The sequence below is a fragment of the Berghia stephanieae genome, chromosome 1 (genome assembly GCF_034508935.2).
Source record: "Berghia stephanieae isolate SIO BIC M18660-M18661 chromosome 1, UCSD_Bste_1.3, whole genome shotgun sequence".
Lineage (NCBI taxonomy): Eukaryota > Metazoa > Mollusca > Gastropoda > Nudibranchia > Aeolidiidae > Berghia > Berghia stephanieae.
In genome coordinates, this window is record NC_088360.1 from 46,558,448 (window position 1) to 46,584,621 (window position 26,174).

Here is a 26,174-nt window from a genome sequence, read left to right on the forward strand (position 1 = left end):
CCTATTTGAACCAATTCCCCTTTGTCTTACCTTTTCTTGGGTGCTATAATTATAATTCTAGAACTTATAACTATCCCATTTTCTTCCTTTTTACTGGCACTGATATGACCTTAATGTATTGCAAGCGCTGTAAAAACCTTGAAAACAAACATGTTGCTTTGTCTTTCAATTGATGGCATGGAGGTGAAAAGATCACTCATGCTGTCTTCTATCCCCCTTTCCACTTCTATGCGACAAACACACAGAGGCACTTTCACTCTTGCCGTCTTCTATCCCCTGTTTCAGTTTCTGTTTTCTTAGTTGCTTCCTAGAAATAGGAGTGCAATCAATATTTTTTCTGACCCCTCCCCTATCTACCCAACAGTGATTGGGTAGCTGGGTTTGTTAAATCCGATGGAAAGTACTTTATGATAGACCAGCATCCTATCCAAAGGGTACCAAGCAATTGCTAAATATAGGAACTGGGATAATCTCTGGCTCCATGGGCCTAATGGCTCGGAAAGACTACTTTAGAAGTTATTTCTTCTTTTCTTAACAATTAAGTAAAAATATGAAGGTAAGACACTCCAAAGTCCGTCATTTTATGAATTTTATTCTGTACTTTGTGTTAAACAATAATACTAATAATAATAATAGTAATAACAATAACACTAATAACTTTTCAGTTGACCATTCATAACAAAATATATGTTAGCATGTTCTGTCAATTTGTGTGATCGATTGATCGTGCAGTGCTTTTCATGGATCCTCAGGAAGCTCAACAATCCAACATTTTGAAATGTAGTTCAAATCAATATCATTTTAAGGGGTTTAAAGAGGATTGCTTTGATGGTGCATGATAAAATATCTTGATATGATTATTAACTAGGAGTTGAAAACATCGATGATGATATAACTAATTGTAATGGGGCTATGAGGTAGAGATTTTTTATTGTTTGTATTAGTAATATTTCTAGTCGCCATGGTAATACATTAGTAGTAGTAGTAGAAGTAGTAGTAGTTGTAATAGTGGAAATAGTAATGGTAGTAGTAATGGGAGTACCGATTCTGCATAATGCAAAACAATTAATGGATTGTTGCGCATTCTGTGGATCCACGAAAAGCACTGTTTGATTGACTGATATACAAAACGCACAACAATTGATGGATTGTTGAGCATACTGTGGATCCATGAAAAGTACTGTGCGCAAATTGACAGACCTCACCTCACACTAACATAATATACATTTGCATGGATCATCTCTAATTGGGAAACCACAATTATCAAGATGTTTTTTACCATCCAAAGTTAAAAACCAAGAAACTCAGAAAAAGGTCTGTTTTAGCCTCTTATTTTCTTGTACTAGATTACTTTCAAATATCTTGATAACTTCTGAGATTTCACCAAAGAAGACTGAGTTCAATGTGCTTCACAATTTTGCAATCCTCTCATTTTAAGGAAAAAATAAAAAAAAGAATTGGAGTCACTAACTTTATACATTCGGATGGTAGAAAAGTTGGACGCTTGACTTAAAGTACAGTCTTTAAAAATCACATATTAGCCAAGTTTTCTGATCTCCCTTCTCTGCCCCCCACACATTTTATGGGAAATGTTTAAAATTATGACAAGAAACCATGTCTGATTTATTACTGTTAGGAAAAATTGGTAAATGTTATCAATATCAGAATTCACAAGTCATTATCGGCAGTATAATTATAATGGTAAAAATAATATCAATTGATAAAATAGTAAAAACTTTTGACCACTCTTTGTGATATTGATATTACCATGACATGGAAAATGGCTTTCATTTCCACTTTAGTTGTCTGAGGACAAGTCAATATACAGTAATACTGATATTAGTCAGTGTTTGTTCTACTTCATAACGTCCTTAGGGTGAGTCAATAGTTTAATGAGCAACTTCTAAGTTCGACATGATGCAGATTAGAATCCTTAGAACTATTTTTCATAACAAGAGTTTTGCAATTTTTTATTTTCTTTGATCAAATATCTGGGTTTTTTTCTTCTTCTGAGCAATATTCCCAAAAATAGCTCTTTTCAAAACGCAACTGCACAGATTGCTAATTCTATGTCTAACCATACCATGCATTGTTGTGAATCTTTACAAGCAGTCTTAGATTTTAATAGTCATAATCAACGGTTTAAGTCTAGTATTAACAGAGCGAAAACATGAACCTATCCTGGTGCTGATATAGGCAGTGATCACGATATGGTACTCTGCCCCCTGAGACTAAAACTACGGACAAAACACCCCTCCATGGCGACAAGCCTAAGATTTGATGTTGAGAAACTCGAGGACCCCACAATAGCAGAAGAGTTCCAAGCACAAATTGGAGGAGAGTTTGCAGCCCTAAAACTTATTGACAATGTCATAGACACTATTACTAGTAGCATCTGTGATGTTCTGCGTAAGACTGTAAGACTGCAGAAATTGTTTTGGGAAAAAGAAGAAGAAAAATCAGACCATGGTTGATGGATGATATATTGGAATTATGCGACAAAAGGAAAGAACTGAAGAGAGACAAAAACCGTGATGAAGAATCCAGAATGAAGTATCAACAGGCAAATGCAGAAGTCAGGAGAAATATGTGCAAGCAAAGGAAAGCTGGGTAATGGAACAATGCAGAGACATAGATCATGGGATGCAGCACGAGAATGTAAAGAAAGCCTATGGTATCTTGAAATTGCTTACAAAAACAAGTAGACCAAAAGCTAATGTTATTGAAGACAGCCTACTTACCTAGATAAAGGATGTCACGAACAGATGGACCGAATACTGCAAAGGGCTGTATAACATCAATTTGAGCCCAGACCCATCAGTCTTGATAGAGAACAGAAACACATAAAACCCATACACATCAAGAATAATGAAACATGAGGTTGAGGCAGCAATCCAGGGGTTAAGCTCCAACAAAACCCTTGGAATAGATAACATTTCAGCAGAACATTTAAAAAATGGTGGAGAGGAGACAGTGGAGGCAATGACAATTCTATGCCAAAAGATAATGAACGAGACAAGGTGGACAAAAGACTGGACAAAATCCTTGATTATCCCTCTCGCAAAAAAAGGTGAGTTGAAAAAGTGCAGTAACTATAGGACCACAAGTCTCATTAGCCTACCAAGTAAAATACTTCTGTGGATTATACTAAACAGAATGAAACAAAAAACCGAAGATATCCTGGCAGAAAAGCAAGCTGGAAAGAGCACAGTACAAGTCTTCAATAACAGAATTCTGACAGAAAATCCATCAATACCAAATACACTACATTTTTATGGTTTCGAAGAGGGTCTAATCCAAATAATAAAAGCACTATAGTACTGCGACAAGTGCAGTTCTCAACAACAACGAGCTTGGTGAGTTCTTCTGGACAAAGGTGGGCGTCAGACAAGGCTGCATACTCTCCCCAATGCTCTTCAACGTCTTCCTAAAGAATATTATGGCCGAAGCTCTCGAAAATCATCAGACCTCTGTATCAATTGGTGGATGAAAATGTGTAATTTGTGTTTTGCTGACTACATAGACCTCATGGCTGAAAGAAAACAAGAACTGCAAGATATAACTAACTCACTTGTACATAAAGCAATGCAGAACGGCATGGAAATAAGTACAGAATAATCTCAGATACCGGTAAACAGCAGAAATGATGGATATGCAGAAATTTCAATTGATAATGAAAACTCGAGGAAGTGTCAACATTTAAATACTTGGGTGTTCTGCTAACCAAGGATGGTACCAGCACAATTGAGATTAAGGCAAGAATAGGAATGTCAACAGCAACACTTACGAGACTGACAAAAATATGGAAAAGTCCAATTTCGAAATAAAAATTAAACTGTACAAATTACTGGTACAGCAACCCCTCATCACAACAGTTAGAAGAAAGAAACTGTCATGGCCACAATGTGAGGCATAAAGATTTGTGCAGAAGGATGATGGAGGCACACTTGAAAGGAGGAAGAAGAAGAGGAAGACAAAGGAAAGTTAGGATGGACAATATCAAGGAATGAAGATGGAAGAACTCTTGGAGAAGGCCAACAATAGAGAAGAATGGAATAAAGTGGTGAGAGCTACATCCCGTGTATTCCCCCCCCCCCCCCAACGATCATCAGATCATGGACTGAATAAATGAATGAATGAATTAACCTTAAACATGAATTATGGATCATTTACCAGTGCTACTTGACTTACTTGACTTAGATGCCTTTCGCGTCTCGACCGAAAGATCGGGTCGCCTTGGCTGTTTCCAGTATTTCCTGTGTGAGGTGTCTCCAATATTGCCGGTCCTCTGCTAGGGTTCTCAGATTTTCAAGGTCCCCTGCCGTTATGAGACTAATGCTTTGTCCAAGTGTTGTGAGGTTTTTGTTTAGGATCACGGGGAGTGTTGTGATCGGTCTTCCTCTGAAAAGGTTCCCGTGTTTTTGGAAGTATCCCGACATGGCTTGGTTTGCTGGTATGTTTTTGTCCCTGCGTAGTATGTGACCGAAAAGTTGCCATCGTTGTTGTAAAATGTCAAGGGAGATTGGTCTTTCTTTTGTGATCTTATAGAGTGATTCATTTGAGATCTTTTTGGGGTATTTGATGTCCAGTACCCTTCTTAGCTGTGTGCGATGGAAGGCATCCAGATGTTCTTCTTCGGATTTTGTCAACGCCCAAGTGCCGCAGTTATACAGAAGTACCGGTTTTACAAGAGCATGGTACAGTTTCAGTTTGGTTTTTCTCTTTATTTTGTCACCTCTAATCCATACATTGGTGAGTTTACTGAGTGCGGCGTTTGATAGCTGTTTTCTTCTTTGTACATCCTCGGTGTCTCCAATTAGTGAGCCGACTTTCTTTGTTCTTTTCCATTCCTCTTTGTTCCTCGATATTGTTGTAAATTCGGTTTTATTGGCATTGACTTGGAGGTTATATTTCATGAGGGTATTTTGTATGATGTCTATATTTGCTGGTGTTGATCCAATAAAATCGACATCATCTGCATAGGCGATTTCTCTAGGGATTGCATTCTCAATATGAGTCGTTGGTTTTGGAATGACTTTTCGAACTTCTTTCAGAGCGTGTTCTAAGTATATTGTGAACAGAATCGGGCTCAGACTATCTCCTTGGGGGGTCCCGATGTTACTAACTCAAGTCTATGGAAAATAAAGCAAAACAGTAATCCAAACAATGAATGGAAAGAGACGCAAGCGGCAATGAAATATGCGGGGGAAGAAAGTGCAGGCTCTATTATTACAACTAAGAACAAACCAAATCGAACGCCTAACATCGCTATTAACGATCTATCGCGGCAACAAAAAGAACTTAGGATCAGGATACAAAACACGAAAGACTCGGAAGAAATAATAAACCTGAAAACGGAACGAAACAAAATACTGCATTCAATCCGATCACTTACAATAAAACACAGAAACGAGGAATTAGACAAAAAAGTGGAAGACATAGAAAAGTCCAAAAATAACGCATCGTCTATGTTCAAAGCGACGAAATCTCTGAACCGAAAACCATTCGAGAACCCAAAACTACAGGATAAATTTGGCAAACAGACAACAAATCCCAACGATATCCTTGACATTGTAACTGACCACTTCCAGCAGAAATTTCACAAACAAGTCTCACAAATATCGCCCTTCTCAGGAAACCCTAGAGACCTAAACAACCGCATCACAACAACTGAAGTTAGAAATAGCATAAAGTGCCTAAACAATAACAGATCCCCAGGCGAAGATGAAATTCCCGCTGAACTGCTGAAATGCGGTACCCTCTCCCTGGATCTGAGCATTGCAAACATAATGAACAAAACATTCTCAACACACAAAGACTGGGACATAAACAGCGGTGTCCTAATTACAATACAAAAACCAGGAAAAACGAAAGGACCCGTAAACAACCTGCGCCCAATAACATTACCAGTGCTAGCAATCGATAATTCCGTTGATATTTTGAGTTATTTTTATTTTTGTTGTGCCAGGCATTAGGAATTTACAGTATCATTATAAAAGTATTTCAAGGAATTTTCAGAGGCCGATCAGATGTGGACAAGTAGAATGTTAAGCTGCAAACAAAGTGGAATTTATTTCCATCATTTTAATTTTTGGCTCAAAACACATTTTGCGTGACACATCAATCCCATTTAGTCACATAATGTTGTGAGTAAAAATCGCGAGTGGATATCAAATGTAAATTCACTCAAATTCAAAGCTTGTTTTATATATTCTGTTAAATTTTGTCGATAGTTATGCTTTAATCTTGAGCATGGCATATCTTAGATGTTTTGACTATGATTAAAAAAAAAAGAAGATCAAATCACTTTCAAATTGTTCATTAAAATGTTAAATTGTTGTTAAAGGCATTCTTTAATTTTTTTTTGTTTTATAACTCTTAATAAATCTAATACAGTCTGAACAGCCTTGTCAAGTTGAATTGAAATCCATTATTCAGGAATCAAAACTCAGCTTGTATGTGCATGTTTTGAAATGGACTATAACTATAGCACCTAGTGATTTCCAGTCATCTTTTTGATAAGTTCTGACAGGAAAGGTTTGACATCACCAATGCTGACGTCATTTGGGTCGTCAGGTTGACAGAAAAGGTCTGAGGCTGAGGTGGAAAGCTGACGTTGTCGAATATCTGGCCGACTTGAGGTCACGTGAGAAAAAGAAAGGAAGCTGAGGAAGAAGGGTGGGGTTGGAAAGGGAAGGAAAGGATTTCACAGAAGATATATTTGTAATTTAAAAAAAACATGCCAAAAGAATAATTATATGATTGGCATCTTGGTAAAAGTTACAGTTGTTTTTTTTTTTAAAAACAAAGTATTGTTCAAATTAGATTTGCTTAAATAATATATAGTATCAAATTATAGAGAATAAATTAATTACAAGGATGAACAATGCAACTGACTGAGTGAGGATGATACCAACAATGTCTTGTCAAAATTGAATAAAATGGAAAACAACTAGGTTTGATAGCAAGAGAATTTCAATCTTTTAAACATACTCTATCTAGGTTACTATCCTATGTATGTACAATCAAAATCTTAATTACGGCTTGCCCACCTATACACCTCAATAACAATACATGAAAATCTGCATAAGTCATCCTTATTCTAATACGAATGAAGTCAACTCCACAAATGTCATTTAACTTATTTCTCTATCTTCAATGGTTATGAAATATTTAAAATTTTAAAAAAATTCAACTCTTTCAGGGAAATTTTTCTTTAAGTTGAAGTGCTAAGTACCACTCTAGGACTCAAAACAGAAATCGCCCCATGAGATAAGGCAAGGTGGCTTAGCTTTAACGTAGATTAGATTGAGTAACGTGTAGACATTCAATGGTCTTCCTACACCAAAAGACATAGCACGGGAAATATTACATTCGTGTCCTCTTAATACATGAACAATTTATAACCCTTAGAGCCAGGTTGCTATTTACAGGCTCTTCTTCCGTTAACGCAAATCAACTGTAATTGTTTATTTGCATTAGCCTTGCATGGTACAATTCATTCATGTAATGAGCCTTGGTTAGATAAGAGACACAATTTTTGACATCACCAACAAAACAATTAAATTCTAAAGCATTTTATTGAACTATGTCAGTTATATGAATATATTCTTATACCCCCCCCCCCCCCCCCCTTTTTTTTTTTTTTTAACCAACCTTTTCCAAGATGGCATCATATCCAAAATCTCAGGGACAAATTCAGCTAAACTTTGATCCTGTAATGCAAAAGATGTTACAATATATCAACTTTTAAGTTATATTTATTAATGCTGTGTGATTATAAGTTTTTGATGGAAAACTAATGAAGAAATGGGTAACACTCAAGTCAAGCAAAGTATACAACAATTTCCAATATTCACTGGATGGCAATATTTTTGCTTAGAGTATATTTTGAAGAATGATCCAAAGTCCAGGGTTCAGCAATGGAATAAAGCCGGAAAATGAACAATAGGCAAAGGGGTTACTTTCCTTGCGCAAGGAAAATGAAAGAGATGCCCAAAGCGAGGCTTAAAATAGCATACTATCTAAGTCGCACTTTTACAAATCTGGTTCCATATGTAAATAAGATCATTCGCGGACTCTCACTCCACTCCCAGCAATGTGGTTTAATTTAGTTTCAGAAGTAAATTCGAACCCGTGACACTTAAAGGTCATATCATCACCCCTGATTAGAAGCATGATAATATATATCAAATCAAATCTAAAATGCTGCCTTTGAGTCTTAAAAAGAACATATTTTCACATTGTAATACTCATCATGCCTATGATAATTTGGTACATGCTGATTTCTGTCAGGATATATTTTAAAGGGTTAACATAAATAACCTTATTCAATGAATGAAATATCATACCTGTGCCAAAGCTGTAACAGTGATATACAAATAGGAGGGTAGTCTTTCCTTATCAATCTTTGCTTGAGCTTTTACCAGGTCCACAGCCTCTCGCCATCGACAATGGACTAACAGTTGTTTTAATGCTCCCAATACACAGTCAGCACCACCACTAAGGATCACCGTTATAAAATGGTTGTATCAATATGATTATTGCTCAAAGATCACTGTCCATTTTTGAAAATAGCTAAAAGTATGAACCTGAATAACCATTATGTCATAATACAAGTTCAAATGATCTATTCAAGAAAAACAAGGCAAAACAAATCATAACAAAAACAAAAACAAATCAAAAACAACAATACTATTATCCTAATAAAGTGCATGCAAATAAACAAACAAAAAAAAAAAAGCAAAGATACACACACACAAACACATAAACAAAAGCATACAAACACATACATAGATAAACAAAATTATTGCATTTATATTTAAAAAATATTTGTCAGGAACCATTTGTTGTGTGCAGTAATAATTGTCTGACTTTGAGCAACCGATGGAATTGTGGACAGTCGCTTTTAATATCATGGTGGAGACACTGTGCTTTCCGCCCCCCCCCCTCCCCTTTCTTTCATATATCAGAGTTTAAAAGGATCTGACCAATAAAGTCCCATTACAAATGGACTTAAAATATGAATGTCAACAGCATTTCAAAGAAAAAAAAAAAGGAAAGGAGTGAACTTTTTTCTATTTGTCTTCAAATTACACATGGAGGAAGAAAACCATGAGATCAAAATTCATTGTGTAATACTTTCGCGACGTTAGAATTGATGTTAAAATTTCTAATTCTCCCCAATGAACAACAATGCACATTCAGTCTATAACTTTTTGCTTGCCAAAGTAACTTATTTATTGCAATCATTCTTTTTTCCAATATTTAACAACACTTCAGATATTATGCAATGTATTTAAATTTAAAACTCTTTAAGGACATATAATCAATTTCAACTTATATGTGGATTCTGCTTTCAAATTGGCTCTTAGACAATAATAAGTTACTTACACCAAAAAGTCAATAATGCCGCCATCATTTCTTTCTTTCTGCTATCAAAACAAACATTAAACAGTGTTTTATTCCATCATATAGTGTTTTAAATTGCAGAATGAAGGTAGCATGATTGAATGATGACTGAATATTTTTTAAAATTGATTTGAACCTACAGTTTCTAATCATCATGATGAATGGCAATAAAAGTAAAAGGAATTTGCCGAAAAACTTGGGCCTATAATTTCAAGGGAAAATATTAAGTTTTCCCATCTCTTGAATAAGTAATTTACTTCCCCTAAATAAAATCTTTTGTTTGTGGCACTTTCAACAAAGTTCAAAAGCACAGTTAGTTAATATATTCCGATTTATTCACCTCACTAATCAGTATAGGTAATATCAAACATCACACTTAACAATACCCGTCCCAATAAAAAAAACAAAACACCTTTACCTTGCAAGAATCAATTTTCCATGAGCTGCAGCAGCCATCTGTGGGTTACAGGAAGTCTCAGCCAAGGGCAAACACTCTAAGGCACTTCGGTAGAATATAAGCTGTGCGAACAGGAAGAAAAATATCTCAAAAATAAAAATCAAACAAAACTAACAAAACAAACCTCCCTTCCCCCCCTCCCCACACACACACAAACAAAACCAACCAAAAAAAAAACAAACAAAAAACCCCACAAAAACAGGTCGAGAATACCTTTTCAAGTCTTTTTAACCCCCCCCCCCCCCCCCAATACCTAAACATACCCCCTCGTACAAGATATAGTTTCAAAAGTTATCAGAAGTTTAAAATTTCATCACAAATCTCTTGCTCAAGTTGTGTGTATGTTTGTACCTTTGGATATGGATCTGATGGTGTAAATTCGTGTTTGTTTCTCAATTTTGTTTTTCCTCCATATATTTTCAGACCAGTTTGCGAGCTGGAATAGGCGCTTTAAGAATTCTATAAACATTTCCATTTACTTTTTTTTTGCTTGACAAATTAAACTTAAAGGATTGGTTTCTTCACTGTGGATCCCCGTTATGAACTCACCGAATGTTTCTTTCTGACAAAAGCTGATACGCCAACTGTTTGTTCACTAACAGACTCAGCACATTTAACAAAATGGCACTGAAAAAGAATCAAAAATCAAACTAATAATATACTTTATTTTGTCAAACATTCAGTTTGAAGATGATCTGTCAAGTAATTATCTATAGGGTCCTAAAATGTTATGCACAGTATCATAACAATAAATCTATAATGACATAAGCACTACGAAATTTTAAACAAATGCAAGAAAGAAAAATTAGAAGTTTTCAGTCTGATGACAATGAAATGAGTAAAAATATGTACATTTTGGCCAGACACAAGTGTATATTTCAAACGAGACTATACTCATATGACATACCAATTTATGGGGATGATGTTGATACAACAGACGACATACAAGTTCAAAACGAGACAAATCCCAGCCTTCTATGCCAAGTAGGGTCTGCCACCTTGGCAACTCATTCTCAAGAACTTCCTCTGTGACAAATGAATGAGGAAAGAAATACCATTGCAAAGTATTCTTTAAAACGTAGTAACATAACAAATAAAAGGCAAAGAATTGACTGCAATAGTTGGTAGAGGGGATATTAAAGAAAATATTATAAATAAGGATATCTAATTGACTTCTTTTTCAAAATGCTACAGTCAAAGCCAGTTAATTGGAACAGCGCTGTTATATAGAAATCATTCCAATTAAGACATGTTCCAAGTAATCATTTTTATGGATGGCCTTCGTAACAGGAACAATCTGTCAGCATTTGTAGTAATGTAGTTATTGTTGGAGCTTTAATAAAAGGGATTCAGAGGTTTCTTTCAGTTGCTTATCTAAAATGTTGCCTTTAGTTTTCACAAGATTGAACTTAACATTGTATGTCGCCATTATGACCACAAATCTATACAGAACTGGAATTACAACCATATCCCTTAGATATCCTATTAAGATCAAAGACACATGAAACTTGTCCCATCATAAGTACAACATAATTTCAATCAACTCCAGCATGCTTGTCAAATGCAAATAATCATTTGCTTACGTCCTTGCCCTCTAATGAATTATTTGTTGTAACCAAGACGCTCAAATTGTAAAGTTGAGCATATAAAATAAAAGGAAATCAAAAGGACGTGACTCAATGGCACTATTAATTTTGAATCTACATCATTCCTGTTCTTGATACGGAAATATTTGTTCAGGGTAAATTGACAAAAAAATGGTAAAAAAAAAAAAGTTTGATAAAGCTCTGAATCATTCCAGTCAACCAGCAAGCGTTCTAATTAACCAGTGGAAATTAAACAGAAAAATTCTGTCACTTACAGATCATTTCAATAAAGCGGCTGTTCCCATTTAGCAGCATTCCAATTACCAACTTCAACTGTATTAAGTTATGAGTTCTTGGGTTGAGAATAAAGCGCCTCTAAATCTGTCTAAACTTTTAACTTCATAATGGTACAGCATACAGATACCTTCTCATTGCCTTTAAAAAAACAAAAAAAAAAAACAAAAAACAATCCTATCTCATGCTTGTAGTGTCTCTAATATTTTAAATCTATTTTTCATTTCAAAAGTGGTTACTGAAGGTATATTAGATTTGATGGATGAAAGAAGACGGAAAAAGAACAACCGAGAAGACTGTGAGGAACTTTATAATACTATTTAAGCAAAACGTAGGGAAGCCAAAGATGGCTAGAGAAAAAAAAATATGTAGAAATGGCTTACATTTTGAATCCAACAGACATGGAGTGTAAAAGAAATAAGCAATAATAAGAAAACTTTTTCAGCAAGTGGATGCATAAAACAAAAGGATGACATTTTGAATAGATGGTCAGAATATATTAAATAATTTATGAAGATGAAAGACCTGAAATAAAATTATGAGTAGCCATCAATCATGGAACAGGATGTAAAACATGCGATGAAGAAGATGAAAGCAGGAAAAGCTTCATTTTGACATTACCAAAGAAATGCTTGAACCACTCGGACATCTTGGAGTGTCAGTGCTCACAAAACTGCTGAATGGGATAAACGAAACCAGTCATATCCCAACAGAAATATCAAAATCAGTATTCATCACTCTTCCAAAGGAACCAGCAGCAACACAATGAGTAAGCTTTGCCACACCACTAGCTTGAGGAGTCATGTAGCCAAAATATTTTTAAGCATTATTATAATAAATAAAGCAAGGAACAATATAAGGCCAGAGATAGGAGAGAACCAATGTGGTTTTGTGGAAGGAGCACAGTCAATGCAATTTACGTACTACGAAACCTAATAGAGAGAAGTATAAGAAGTAAATGAAAGCCTTTATTATGTTTCATTGACTCTACTAAAGCATTTAACAAAGTAATACATTCTGATCTAATTGATTTACTCCAAGACTTAGATGTTGATGGAAAAAAAGGCCTAAGAATAATTTTTTAAAACATGTACTGTACTGGGAACAGTCAGCAGCAGTGATATAAGAAAAACAGACAAGTGAATTCCAACCCAGAGGAGTGAGACAAGGATACGTATTCACCCCAGATTTATTATCCATTTACAGCGGGAAAATAACTAGAAATATTAAAGACATGCCAGGAATAAAGGTACATGGACATACTATAAACGACATCAGATATGCAGACAATACAACCCTTGTGGCAGAGAATGAGAAACAACTATAAGATTTGGGAGATAAGATTGTAACTGAAAACGAGAAAATGGGTCTCAGCCTAAATGAAAGGAAAATGGAAACCATGATAATTACCCGTAAGAAAAGCATTCCATATTGTTCCATAAAAACAAACAGTAAAGTCCTGAGATACGTTAGGCAATTTTGATATCTTGTCCCCGTCATAATAACTGATGGAGATGTGAATCTGAGATAAAATGCTGAACAGGTCAAGCAATAATATTTTAATTTAACTATATTTTATGAAACTTTCACAACGCAATCAATTATTTGGAAGCAGTAAGACAAAGCCATATTTTAAAACATGTTTCGTAATATGGAATGACAGTAATTAAATTCATTTATAAGATTTCAAATGTTTCTAGCTCATTCCATGTCATGATATCATAAAATTTAATTCAGACTCTCCAAGCATTAATCCATACCACAGTCCAACGTTATTCCCTGTGTCAAATTATCAAGGAGTTGATGAGGATATACTTGTGAGAGCCACAAAAGTCTGGACTCCTTGGCACGCCTAGGGAGTCCTCCTGTTTTAGACATCTCACTTATAAATCTTTTGTCAGCCATTTTATCTGAACTCTCGTGTGGGGGCTGCTGAAAGTTGAAATAAACAAAATAAAATAATGAAAACTAACAAAATTCATGGGCCCGTTTTAAAATAGCAGAATAAAAGAGAATATTTTAAGTTAAAGTCGTGATGCAACAAATGTAAACAATGTTAAGTGTCATGCATCAAAAAGTGGATATGTTTTTCTCTCTAAACAACCAATTCCCATTACCAAAAAAAATAGATAAATAAATAAGTAAATAAATGAATAAATAAAAAATAAATTAATTAAAACAAAAATAAAATGAATACATGATTAAATAAATAAAAACAAAATGAATCAGGTCATGGAAAAATCGAATAAAAAAGCTAACAAACATAAAGCTAATAAACAATAGGAAAATGAGTCAGTATGATTATGATACAATATCTTACTTCTGTTTTCTTTAACAATACTTTTGAAGTATCATCAAGCCTCCAGTACTCATCAAGAAGAGGAGCTAAAAAAATAGTATAAAAACTTAAAACAAATCAATAAGCATCACACAATGTAGAAACAAAACAAACCGAAATAAAATCAGTTACAAAACATTGCAATCAGTTATAATCAATTATTATCTCTACTAATATTCATGAAACCATTGTATCCTTCATATACATCTAGCTTATCACGTGGGAATGTTTTTATCTGTTTCTTATATGCAATCATTATACTGTTATCAATTTATGAAGTCGGTAAAATTGATAACAATATCCTTGAGAATACTTTTTGGAAATATGATAAGATGAAAAGGATCAATTGAAAAAAATAAATGAAAATATATTATCTGAAATCATACAAATGCAAGCCAGTCAACAAAAAAGTAAATGAATGAATGGTGAATGAATGAATGAATGAATGAATGAATGAATGAATGAATGAATGGATGAATGGGATACTTGTAAAGTACCTCTGTGCATAAAGGATGGATGCCAGCACAATAACATTTTTTTTTACATTTAAATATTTACATAATGCTTTTTTTATCTTTTAAAGATAAGATTAAAATAATAAAGGACATGAAAGTCAATCAAATCATGTTTTACATTTACGATTTCATTAATTCTTCTGTAATACATCTCAACTGTTGTAAAGCCAAGTTGAGCATGTGAATGGATAGACAGATGACCATAATCATAAAACATGTTAAAATTACTATCCCTGGTTTGAGGTAAGGCTATCACAATGTTATCACGTCAATATATTTTGTTATTGTTATGTGTTTGCAAATGGTTACAAAAATGAATACTTAATGCACTGGTAATGAATCTGTAGCCATACCACATAAAATACCAGTTCTCATCTGATCACCGAAGTCAAGCAACATCGGGTGGGGTTAGTAATAATTATGAGTGACTGCTTAGAAAAACCAAGTGTTGTAGACTACTTTCTTTGTACTGTTTGTGGTCTAGTGGTATGACACTAGACTTCGGACTGGTCTGCTCAGTGCCAGTTCTCGTCCAATGACCAAAGTCAAGAAACATTGGACAGGGTTAGTAATTTTATGGGTGACCGCTTGGAAACACCAACTGTTGCAGGCTGCTTTCTTTGTGTCGTTTGTGGTATAAAGGTATAGCACAAGCCTTATGGACTGGTAGGTTCAGGGTTTGGTCCCGCTCTGTGTGGCACAAAGTTGAGCCCTTTTCTCTCACTATACTCAGGTGTAAAACACCATTGTCTCTGTCGTATAAATTGTAATATCACCTCACAGGCAGCATGTCTTGTCCTACATGTTAAGGGTCCTGTTGGCTAGGGAGCCCTTGTAAAGCGCTTTGAGCAAGTTTAGTGGATATTGCGTGATATAAATGCACAGGATTTTGTTTTTCTTTTCTTCTTAAAAGATATTTTAAAAAGTAAATCACAAGCAGCTACTAGTGGACATTTGGTACATTTGATCAATTGAAGGAATGGAAAAAGCTTCATTTGACAAGTTGATCAATATGTCAAGTTACTCATATGTTCAACACGTTATTAAAAATTGGGAAAATTACAACGTTCAAAACATTCAAACCCACCTATCATGTCGACAATCTGAGACTGGTGAGACCCTCTTCTCTCATTCCAGGCTTGTTTAAGACTCTCCAGTTTGTCTATCACTTTTTTGTCATAGCTAGTTTTCTTCAACTACAAAGAATAAGAGAGAAAGATCTTATTTATCTTTGCAAACCTATCCACTAGAAAGTTATTGTTAAATTGAGTTGAAACAAAGTCAACATACAGCATTTGCTTTCTTCTTTTTTATATGATAAGGCATAAATTTCTCCAGAGGATATTTCTGTGTCTAGAGGGAACGAAGTTGGCATCACTCAGGTCTTTGTCATTATTTTTAGATAACATGTTAGTGATTAGTCATCACTAAATTATTTCAATCAGACTGTAAGCATTAAAGGTTACACACGGTTTTGTGTGTTGGTATGTTTAATATGGCTGGTGGATGTTGTGAGTATTTTAGCTAAGTGCATAACATCGATAAACTATGTTCATGTTACTTATGAACTTGGCCTAAATCATACCAATTCATTATTTACTCAACTTGGCTATGTGTTGGAATGATCGACAAAACACGCACTCTTTTCAGAAGTTGTCTCTTCCAAGAAATACGTTTTGTTATTTAAAAAATAATAAAATCAAACATCCTTGTGAAAAGTGTTTCTATTTGTGCAAGATAAACAAAAAACAACTTTATATTTTAAAAAACATAACAAAGAATCCTCTACTTAAAAAATATTAGGATAAATATCTCATCAATCTAAAACTATCAAAGCATGATTTCTTTATTTTTTCATCTACACATTTTTTATATTACATAGTCTATTATCATGGTAGATCCGTGTGATGGTGTTTTTTCTTGTCACAAAAGTCAAGAAATGATAAGCGTAGTCAATGGTCAGATGGGTGAAAGTAATCGAGGAAAATTCTGGTTCCAACATAGTGTCCTTGGGTAAGGGACTTTATACACATTACCCCACTCGATTCAGGTGTGAATGAATACCTGGCTATAGGCGTGATGGATATTGACTGAGTTTTAGTATAATAAAGATGCCTAACAGGTGACGGTTCCTGTATGAAATGGAAATATGATTCCACATGGCCTGCTGGGGTAGTAAATTAAATATTATGAAGCACATAAATCATGATAAATCTATGGGAATGTGCTATACAAATGTTCATATCTATTTTGTTTTATTTATAGTCTTGAAAACTTAAATCTCCTCTTTCATGCTAAAAAGGCCCATAGAGCTACATGGTGACTTCTTTATTTCTAAGTTCATTATTCTCATCATTCATCTTCTCTCTGAGATCAAAACTCAATCATATTGGACTCTCGACTTGCTCATAATATTGCTGTATATTATGTATTGACTAATATCTGAAATGGTTCTTTTAAAAGGCATAAAACTTTATTGCACTAGTCTGGATTACTTATTTTACCAACCTGATGTAAATGGGTAAGTTGTAATACAGCTGTCTCCAGTAGCTCATCATCAGGCAAGTTATGGATTGATGTGTACGCGGTTTTTGTTCTGGGATCTGTGGCCTGAGATTAGAAGGCAAAAATATTATGGTTTTAGAAAATGAAATCTCCATTGAAGCAAACAATAATCAAAATGTCACAATTCAGTTATGTTTTTCTTTTGTTTGTCAACAAATCCATCCAATAAAGGATTTTTTTTCTCAGAAAGATTTAAAAAACCCCACTTTAATCGCTGAAAGACAAGCACCCTAAGTGCTATGACGAAGATCCTTGCTCAAGACCATGCAGTGCAACTGGTCTGAATATCACCTGGTGTCTAAGGGTTACAAAGCAAATACTAGGTTAATTGAGAGAGAATCATAGTACTTTATAAACCAATTTGAATAACTCTTCATTCAGATAAAAAAGCCTGCATACAAAAGCCAAACATCATTTTATGTAACAATAGATAATGTATATTTCAAAGGTTCAGCCACTGGTACTCAAATACATCTCCAAGCCAATCCTACAAACATTAATTTGTGATTCCCGTAAATTAAAAAAAAAAAACAAAAAAAAAACGCACATTCATTACAATACTGCAGTCTTCTTCATATATTGCCATATGGCTCCATCTAGAGTATACCATGAACTACCAACCCTTGACAATTATTCAGAAGAAGCCAAACCTGAAGAGCTGTTAAACTATTTGCTTTGAGAGTCCAAGCCAGAAATGCAGGGGAGGCAGATGGTATGACTCGTGTGATACCAGAAATGTTGTCTGATTCCCATTTTGATGCACAGGTACCGTCCTGGAGGGAGTAGAGGCTGGAGAAGGAATGTCAGAAAAGATAAAATATCATATCATATCACAGGGCCTAGAATTCAAATGGCCTTTAATCACCCTTTTGACACAATAAAACTGTTTTAAGTATTTTTATATAATATTGACAATTATGAGCAAAAATTGTCACTCACCTGAAAAAACTATTTCAAAACTGTATTTCCCTTTTCTAATTTTTGTTATCGATTTCTTCTGATATAAAACAAAATGGAATGGTCTAGAAAAATCATAATCTTATCTCTACGTCATTAAAAATTAATGTTTATTTAAAATTAATTAATAACAATGTGAAAATGAATGTAGGCTTCAATTTAATTACAAAAAAACCCCAGATCAAATGAACGTTTCGGGTTTTCCCTTTATCAACAAAACAGGATGTTGTTATTGTTATTTATTTCTTCGAGCTTCGAGCAGCAACATTTACATTAAAATTAATGAGACCATTGTAATAATTAAAAAAAAATTATCTGATATTATTTTCAAAACAGTTTATGCCATACTTAGAAGGAATCCTTTTTAATTAAAAATTTTGTCATTACTAACATTAGGTGCAATACATTCACTCAAGTTTATATTTGAAAATAAGACAAAGTTGCACCAACTTTGAGTCTTTATCTTTCTTCTTTTCTTGAAAGATTTGATAACAATGAACCCCCCCCCCCCCCCCCCCAAAAAAAAATAATAAAAAAATAAAAGCACAGTAGGATGATGTGTATCATTGAGACGGTAGGGGGAATTATAAATATTTAAAGCATGGTAAAAATAGCATAAATATCAAAGTCAATTAATAGCTTAAACTAGATCTGAAAAACGCGGAGTCAGAAATCCGGCATCTGTTATGTGAGAATTTTATGTGGCCAAAAAAAAAAAATCTATCCTATGACCCACCAAACTTTGTGATGGTAAATGACACCAACATATTTCTTGTGCAGAAACCAGGAGCTGGCCTGATTGGAAGAATCATCAAACGATATGGGAATAATGTAATGCATCAATTTCTTCTTGTCACCACCTGGCGTTGAATAAAAAGATGAGAAAAGGACTCATAACGATTTCTTAAAGATCATTGTAATGTACAATAAAAAATGAGACTATGATGGACGTTGACATCCGTGGTATGGTGATATATACAGATTGTATAGCAATGTTTTTTTGCCATTGACAGTTGGCAGTTCGAAAATAGACCAGAACCTACCCCAAGAGTCATACTGATAAAGCAATGAAAACATGTTAATACAATAAAATTGTCTTACATCACCCTACAAACAAAAATAAAATTATTCCCACATTTATAGACAAAATTAAAAATCTGACCCAACAATCTCATCTTTTTTTAAATGTAACAAAAACATGCAATTAATTCAAGCTTGTATTCTAATTTAGTCGCTTCCAAAATCATTACAGACCTGTAAAACAGAATACTTCCATGAGGCCACATGAGCTGAGAGCAACGATTCTATTACCATTTTGTTTAGTGCCCATATCTCCGTAGTTCAATTCCACCTAGATTGAGAAATACAGTACAAGAAGTTATTTGGCTATGTTAATAATTATAAATTGTTTTCTCTTCAAACCAGTGTTTCTAAATTAAAAGTGATAAATTAAAAACAAAACTAAAAGAATGAGAATTGTCAAAAAAAGTAATAGAAACCCCGTCCCCTCCAACCCCCCCCCCCCCCCCCCCCCCATAAACAAAAAAACAACAACAAACCAAAAACGAAAACGAGCAAAAAAAAAAAAACACAACAAGAAAACAAAACCAAACCAAAAGACTCCCCCCGCCCCCCGAAAAAACAAAAAATAACAAAACATGAACAACCTTTGAGCGCCATTATTAATTCTCCATTTGGAAAGTGATAATGTGATGCTTTCAAGGAAAAAGGTATTGAAAGCAAGATTTTAACTACTATAGTGCAGCATGAAAATCTTGAACTCACGGAAATCTCAAACACATATAAATTCCCAATTTTAATCCCTCTATTTTCATTGGACTGGCGACATTTAAAATCTCGAACACTATCAGAGGCTAACACGGAAATCACAAACAAAATGGACCTAAACTTTGCATTTATTGAAAAAACATTCTTCTGCCTTATGTTTGTATTGAACGGAAACGAGAACTGTCATCGCTCTCTATGTGGCCTTAAATGTATTAGTTAATGTGTTAAATGTGCGTGTGTGTGTATGTATAGGTGGGGGGGGGGGGGGGGAAGCATATTCGATCAGTGTCTGATTCATGAGACTCGACTCCTCAATGATGATATGAGGTTGTAACTGTTATTGTATTAAAATCAAAGAAGTGATTAGGCAGTGGAGACGATGGGGTGAGAAGACAGGAGTGAGAGAGATAAGTGAGGAGATTAGGTACTGGATTCGTAGGTAAAAATGTTGCATGCTGTGTGAGAAATCATATTGGCTTTGTCTTCCTATTATTGTACACGTAGAGGGGAACATATTATTGAATGAAACAAACACACACACTTAATGCTACACCTCTTTATAATGGGACCTCACCAAAACAAACAACGTTTCCCCCCACTCCATCACATTCTTTGTAAAATACCCAACACAGAAATCTTGAAAACATGAAAATTTCGAACAAACAGGCCCCGACCCAACTTGTTCAAGATTTCATGGCCGCACTGTAATTTAGTTAACTGAAATAGATTAATAGTTATAGTCAAATGAGAAAGAGAATGAAAACAATAGGGGAAAAAAGAAACCTTTTGATACGAGTTGTATAATGCCTATCATCTGTGTAATAAACTTAAGACACTGGGATAAAATATAAGTCATCACCTTGATAACAGTTGGCAAGTGTTTCAGTAGAAGTGATCTGAAGTCAAGGCTTTTGCCAACTGATGATGACCTATCCATTTCAAATCTTTCCTGACCAAGAAAAATGGTGACATCACTTAAGTCTGCGCTGCCAATCAATGAGGCAGTGATTTGATCTTTTTCCACCCTGATTAAAATAAAAATAAAAATATTAATAATAATAATAATAATAATAATAATAATAATAATAATAATAATAATAATAATAATAATAATAATAATATAATAATAATAATAATAATAACAATAATAATAATAATAATAATAATAATAATAATAATAATAATAATAATAATAATAATAATAATAATAATAATAACGATAATAAACATAAATATAGCATTTTTTTCTCTTTCGAAAAAAAAAAAAAAGACAGACGAATGTGGAAGGCTTAAGAAATATTCAAAACATGTAATTTTTGGGGGTGGAATGTATGACTTCTTCAGATAATATGCATTTAATTTTGGCCGTATGTAGGCATCAACTTACTTAGTTCTAATGAAGATACTGTCAACTGCCACAGCAAGTACATCACAGGCTGGACAGTTTTCTATCAGGGTAATGCTGGATTGGACTTCATATTCTCTTAAAGTCTGAGCTGTGATATCTAAGAAAAAAAACAAAAAAAAAACAAACAAACAAAACACATACGTAACTCAGTCTCAGAATGTTATTATATAGGACTGGAGAAGTTGTCAATTTAAAAAAAAATTAAATTAAATTGAAATGATCAGATATGCCAAATATTTGCAGTCTAGGGCATTATATTCATTCCGCTCATAAATTCAACCCAAGTTTCATTTTTAAATAAATTATGAACTCGTGTTTCAACATCTTGTCCACCCGACAGAATACTATTTAGAAGCGGTGAGTCACATATTGTTAAACCTTACAAATGCCCATCAGACTTTCTTTGTCAGTACCATAAGTTTTGTTTATCTTCCATTTTTTTAAATCCACTTTTTTTAAATTCTCAAAATCAAACATGAAATGACAGTAATGCTGTCTGAGTTGTCGGTTTAAATGAGGAAGAAGAAGAATATGGACAACCCCAGTCAACACCACAACTCATGATGATTAGAAATTGGAATGGAAAAATAGAATAAATAAGAATAGAAAGATTCACAGCTCAATGGCTCAATCATGGGAAACATGTGACATTTAATACCTGAAATCGAGACAGATTTTGCCTTGATAAAAAATGTAGACTGTGATTTATCAGATAGTTGGTAAGGCGAGTCTTGTGATTCCACTCTTTGATTCTCTCTCCCCTCACACCAGACTAGCTTGGATGACCCAGGTAGGAATGTGACAGAAACAATATATGTGTGAACCATGTTGCATATATCCATATTTCCTATATGTACCCAGTCACAATCTGATGTGTAATGCCACCATTGTGTGCGACCATTCTTTTCTACCTGTGAATTATTTGTAAAATCATAATAAATATTTTTTTCTCAGAATTAAATAACAAGAGCGAAAATCAAAGCAAATTAGAAAAAAAAAGAAAAAATATTCAATAAAGACAAAACCAAACAAAAAGAAAAACTGACTTAATAAGCAGTTAACTTTAAATTACATAGTTAATATTCTATTTCATTTCGACATAAGTAAAAATCAAATTAAAACAGCTAACCATACAACCAGCTTTAATAGGATCTGAAATACATACTGAACTAATAATCAAAAGCCATTCATTACAGGAAACTCTGAGTGCAGTTGTCCACTAACACTGTTTGAAAATTCGTAAATCAAAATAAAATTCAATATTAATGGTGTTATATTTTTCTCTTTAAAAAAAACAAAAAACTTTAAACATGTAAGATGGTCGCTGATAATAAGAAAGTATCTACTTTGAGAGCTTTAATTCCATTCTACTGACCACGACTGCAAGTGATGGTGAAATAAGAATCACATCCACGATGGACGACGGAGAGTTGTGAATGTCAAGACTGGCATTGCTAAATCCCTTGTAGAAAAGGGGGAACACAAAATAAAAAAAAAAGTTAGCTGGCAAAGCATCTCACTAGGTCTGACATGTTCTTACACAAAGCATCACTTATCTGACATATCATAACAAAAAAAAAAAAAGCAAGATCAATTCATCAGAACTACCTACCATTAAAATAATTCATGTAACTTCGAACTTTAGGCTCAATATATATATATATATATATATATATATATATATATATATATATATATATATATATATATATATATATATATATATATATATATATATATATATATATAATTTTATATAAAAAAGAAAGTTTAGTGCGAAAATACTTTATATTATTTTAATAACATTGAGGTATTTTAAGTCCTTCTGAGGGTAACTTGATTTATTAACTTAGATTTAACTCATAGATTATATTGTAATATTTTGCTGCATATTTTTGGTAATTAATTTTTGAGCCCTGTGATGGGTGGCTTACAAAAACCTTAAATTGCACAGTAGTTAACCATAATATATGTGACAAACCACATTAGGTACCCATTCACTCTCACATCAGAACAAAGGAGGAAAATCATTAAGACACCCAAATTCCATTCTTGCTCTTTTCCTTCATCAACCTTTCTTTCAGCCACTGACATTAATATAGATCACCGAATCATTCTAAATTCTGCCATAAAAGTATGAGAACAACATCAAACTGTTCAGCTATTCTTGATGTAATTCAATTGCCACTGTGGTGTGTGATTATACATATTTTCTACTATTCCTTGCAATTTTCTGGTGAGTATGTCTGACATGGCGGTTTTTTGCAAAAATAAAACCCAATTTTGCAAGTAAAATCCCAGAATTTGCAAGTTTAAAGCAGCAAAATTTGCAAAGAATTTGCGATTAATTTTCCTCAAAACCCATAATTTTTTCATGAAAAAGAAGCTTTTTTTTTGTATTCAAGGGTTTCACAGCGCTTGTAACAAATGTAAGGTCATATCAGTGCTAATATAAAGCTGTCATCTGCATTTTTTGCGGCCACAAATATCAGGGCGATCCGCAAATTTTGGCAAATTTCCCAAAATTGGCAAATCGCATGGCAAATTTTGGGGAAAAAAAAAGAAGCGAAAACAAAATAACGAAAAAAAAAGTGCGAAACTTGAGAAATATCGCAGCTTTGCCTGGGCCCAAACCATGGGAAGCTACTCTCTACGGATAATGATCCTTTAAAATCTTTTACGTTCTCTTTCTCCTTAAATGTAATAAATTGTCTTTTATATATATTTTTTTCTGTATCGCGTGTTAATTTTTACTGAAACGCTTAGTTCTCCTCGGCAAATTTTTTGGCAAATTTTGATCTTTTTGGCAAATTTTGGGGGGTTTTTTGGGCACATTTTGGCAAATTTTAGGTCCCAATTTGGCAAAAAATGCGGATGACAGATAAAGGAAGATAATGAGATAGTAAAAAAGAGACTACTCTTTCACATTCTACACAAGCTATCAAATAAAAATTTTAAAATATCGTCTTTTTTATTACTATTGTGTTGGGGTTTTTTTTGTTTTTAAAAAAAAATAAATTTATTTGCAAAATATCGAAATTTTTTTTGCATATTTTGCGGCCGTAATGCAAATCAGTGATATTTTGCATTTTTTGTGGCTGCAGCGATGCAAAAAAACTGCCAATGCCAGGTATATGTACTTTTGTTGGTCCAGTTACCTACAGTCGATGTTTGTCAATAAATTATATTATCCCATTGTACAAATACACATGCACAACATTTGTGATTAGATAGACTGTAAAAAGAGCATTGTGAAATTGTTATGGTAGGTGAGCTCTTATAGTTTTAACTTTACTATAATGTTAAATGGTAGCTAGAGTCTTCTTAAATATTAACATTGCATTAATTACATTTTGTGGGTGGATGGGGCTACAATCAAATGTATACAATTTTCTCCCATTGTCTGTAGAGATGAAAACATGACCTGGGTGGTGCCATATGTTGGTTATTTCTCCGTACAGTCTTTCCACTATCACATCTGACATGAGCTAAAGAGAAGAACAGCAAACTTCAATAAAATTCAGAATCAACTAAAAGTCACGACTTATCTCAAATATTTGATTTTTATCACAAAGGTAGCACTTTTGTTTGAAAGAGTCAACGAGTTTAATTCGAGTAGATGGGTAAACGATTAGACATAGTAAAAGCACAGCATATAATTTCAATTTGAAACATGGGGTATTATTCCTCTTTTTTTTTTTTTAAAGACAGTATTTATGAAAAAAATTACTAAATTTGCACATTTTATACAATATAGGAGTCCCAATAGCTCAGTTGGTAAAGCACTCGCTGCAAAAGCAATATTGGTAAAGTCAAGATTTTTTTCTGGCCTCCCTGTTCACCCAATTGGGTAGCTGGATCTGTTAAATCTGGTGTAAAATAGTTTATGATACACTAGCACCCTATCAAAAGGGTAGCAAGCAATTGCTATTGTCTGTTTCATTCCGGGATTCAAAGATCTAGAACACACAGAAAGACTGAAAAAGATAATACCTAGCATGCAGTATAGGAGAGACAGAGAAGACTTAATTGAAGCGTATAAATACACACATAATTTATACTATGTTAGCATGAGCCCTCTAAATCTTGATTCCACCAGCACCACCAGAGGACACAGATTCAAACTCTCCAAAGAAAGGTGTTCTCTAAACCTTAGGCAGAACTTTCTCTCAGTTAGGGTAGTCGACAAATGGAACCGCCTGCCTGCAACAGTTGTCGACGCCCCTTCATTGCAGGCATTCAAGTGCCGTCTTGATGCTCATTGTGAAACAGAAAAATACTGTTTGTAAAGTTAAATTCAGACACCTCCTTCCACTATGTGGCATGCCCAGTTTTGATTTTGAGAGACTTGAATTATATACGTTCACGAATGCACAAGAGCAGATAAAAGGCTGTTAAAGCCTACATAAATCTGGACTTATATCATATCATATCATCATATCGAAACCAGGATAAACTCCGGGTCCACATGCCAAATGACTCTGAAGATCTAATTATGCTATGAATGGTTTATAATCTATTAGACTCTAGTAGAGTCTATCTATCTAGACGTCTTAGTCTAGATAGGAGATTTTGCTTTTGGCTGGCCGGCTTTGACTTTTGTAGTTTAGTAGAAGATAGCTAACCCGCTAAAAAGTCACCTCTTTTCTGGACAATGGAAGACATTGATCCACAGATTGAAATGTGAAATTGTAAGGCATATTTATAAATCAGTTCGCCTCAGATTCAAACATCTGACAGTGAAGTGCTTCCATCATTCACTCAATAGTCATTTACAACAACTGCACAGTTGAAGGTACTGCCCACTGTTTACTTCCGGTGTTTACAAAGCTCATGACTTCCGAATTGCGAGGAA

General features: G+C 34.0%; 1 protein-coding gene across 2 annotated transcripts; it reads right to left on the bottom strand.

Moving 5' to 3' along the window:
• Positions 1–572: 572 nt before the first annotated feature.
• LOC144976241 (uncharacterized) lies at positions 573–26,168 on the bottom strand. Of its 2 annotated transcripts, none has more exons than XM_078920424.1 (19): positions 25,960–26,168; positions 24,670–24,807; positions 22,695–22,781; positions 21,978–22,230; positions 21,299–21,416; positions 20,771–20,936; positions 19,378–19,474; positions 18,860–18,983; positions 17,817–17,955; positions 17,110–17,211; positions 15,689–15,797; positions 14,069–14,133; positions 13,509–13,680; positions 10,776–10,894; positions 10,418–10,495; positions 9,830–9,930; positions 8,352–8,502; positions 7,657–7,715; positions 573–6,665 (listed from the first exon to the last, which is right to left on the bottom strand). In XM_078920424.1, exons 1-19 carry the CDS (start codon positions 26,017–26,019, stop codon positions 6,494–6,496), a joined length of 2,310 nt encoding a protein of 769 aa, XP_078776550.1. In that variant the 5' UTR covers positions 26,020–26,168; the 3' UTR covers positions 573–6,493. The 2 variants fall into 2 exon arrangements, with proteins under 2 accessions (XP_078776550.1, XP_078776559.1); XM_078920433.1 differs by having other exon boundaries at positions 5,948–6,665; positions 13,509–13,677; positions 25,960–26,131.
• Between the last annotated feature and the right edge of the window lie 6 nt (positions 26,169–26,174).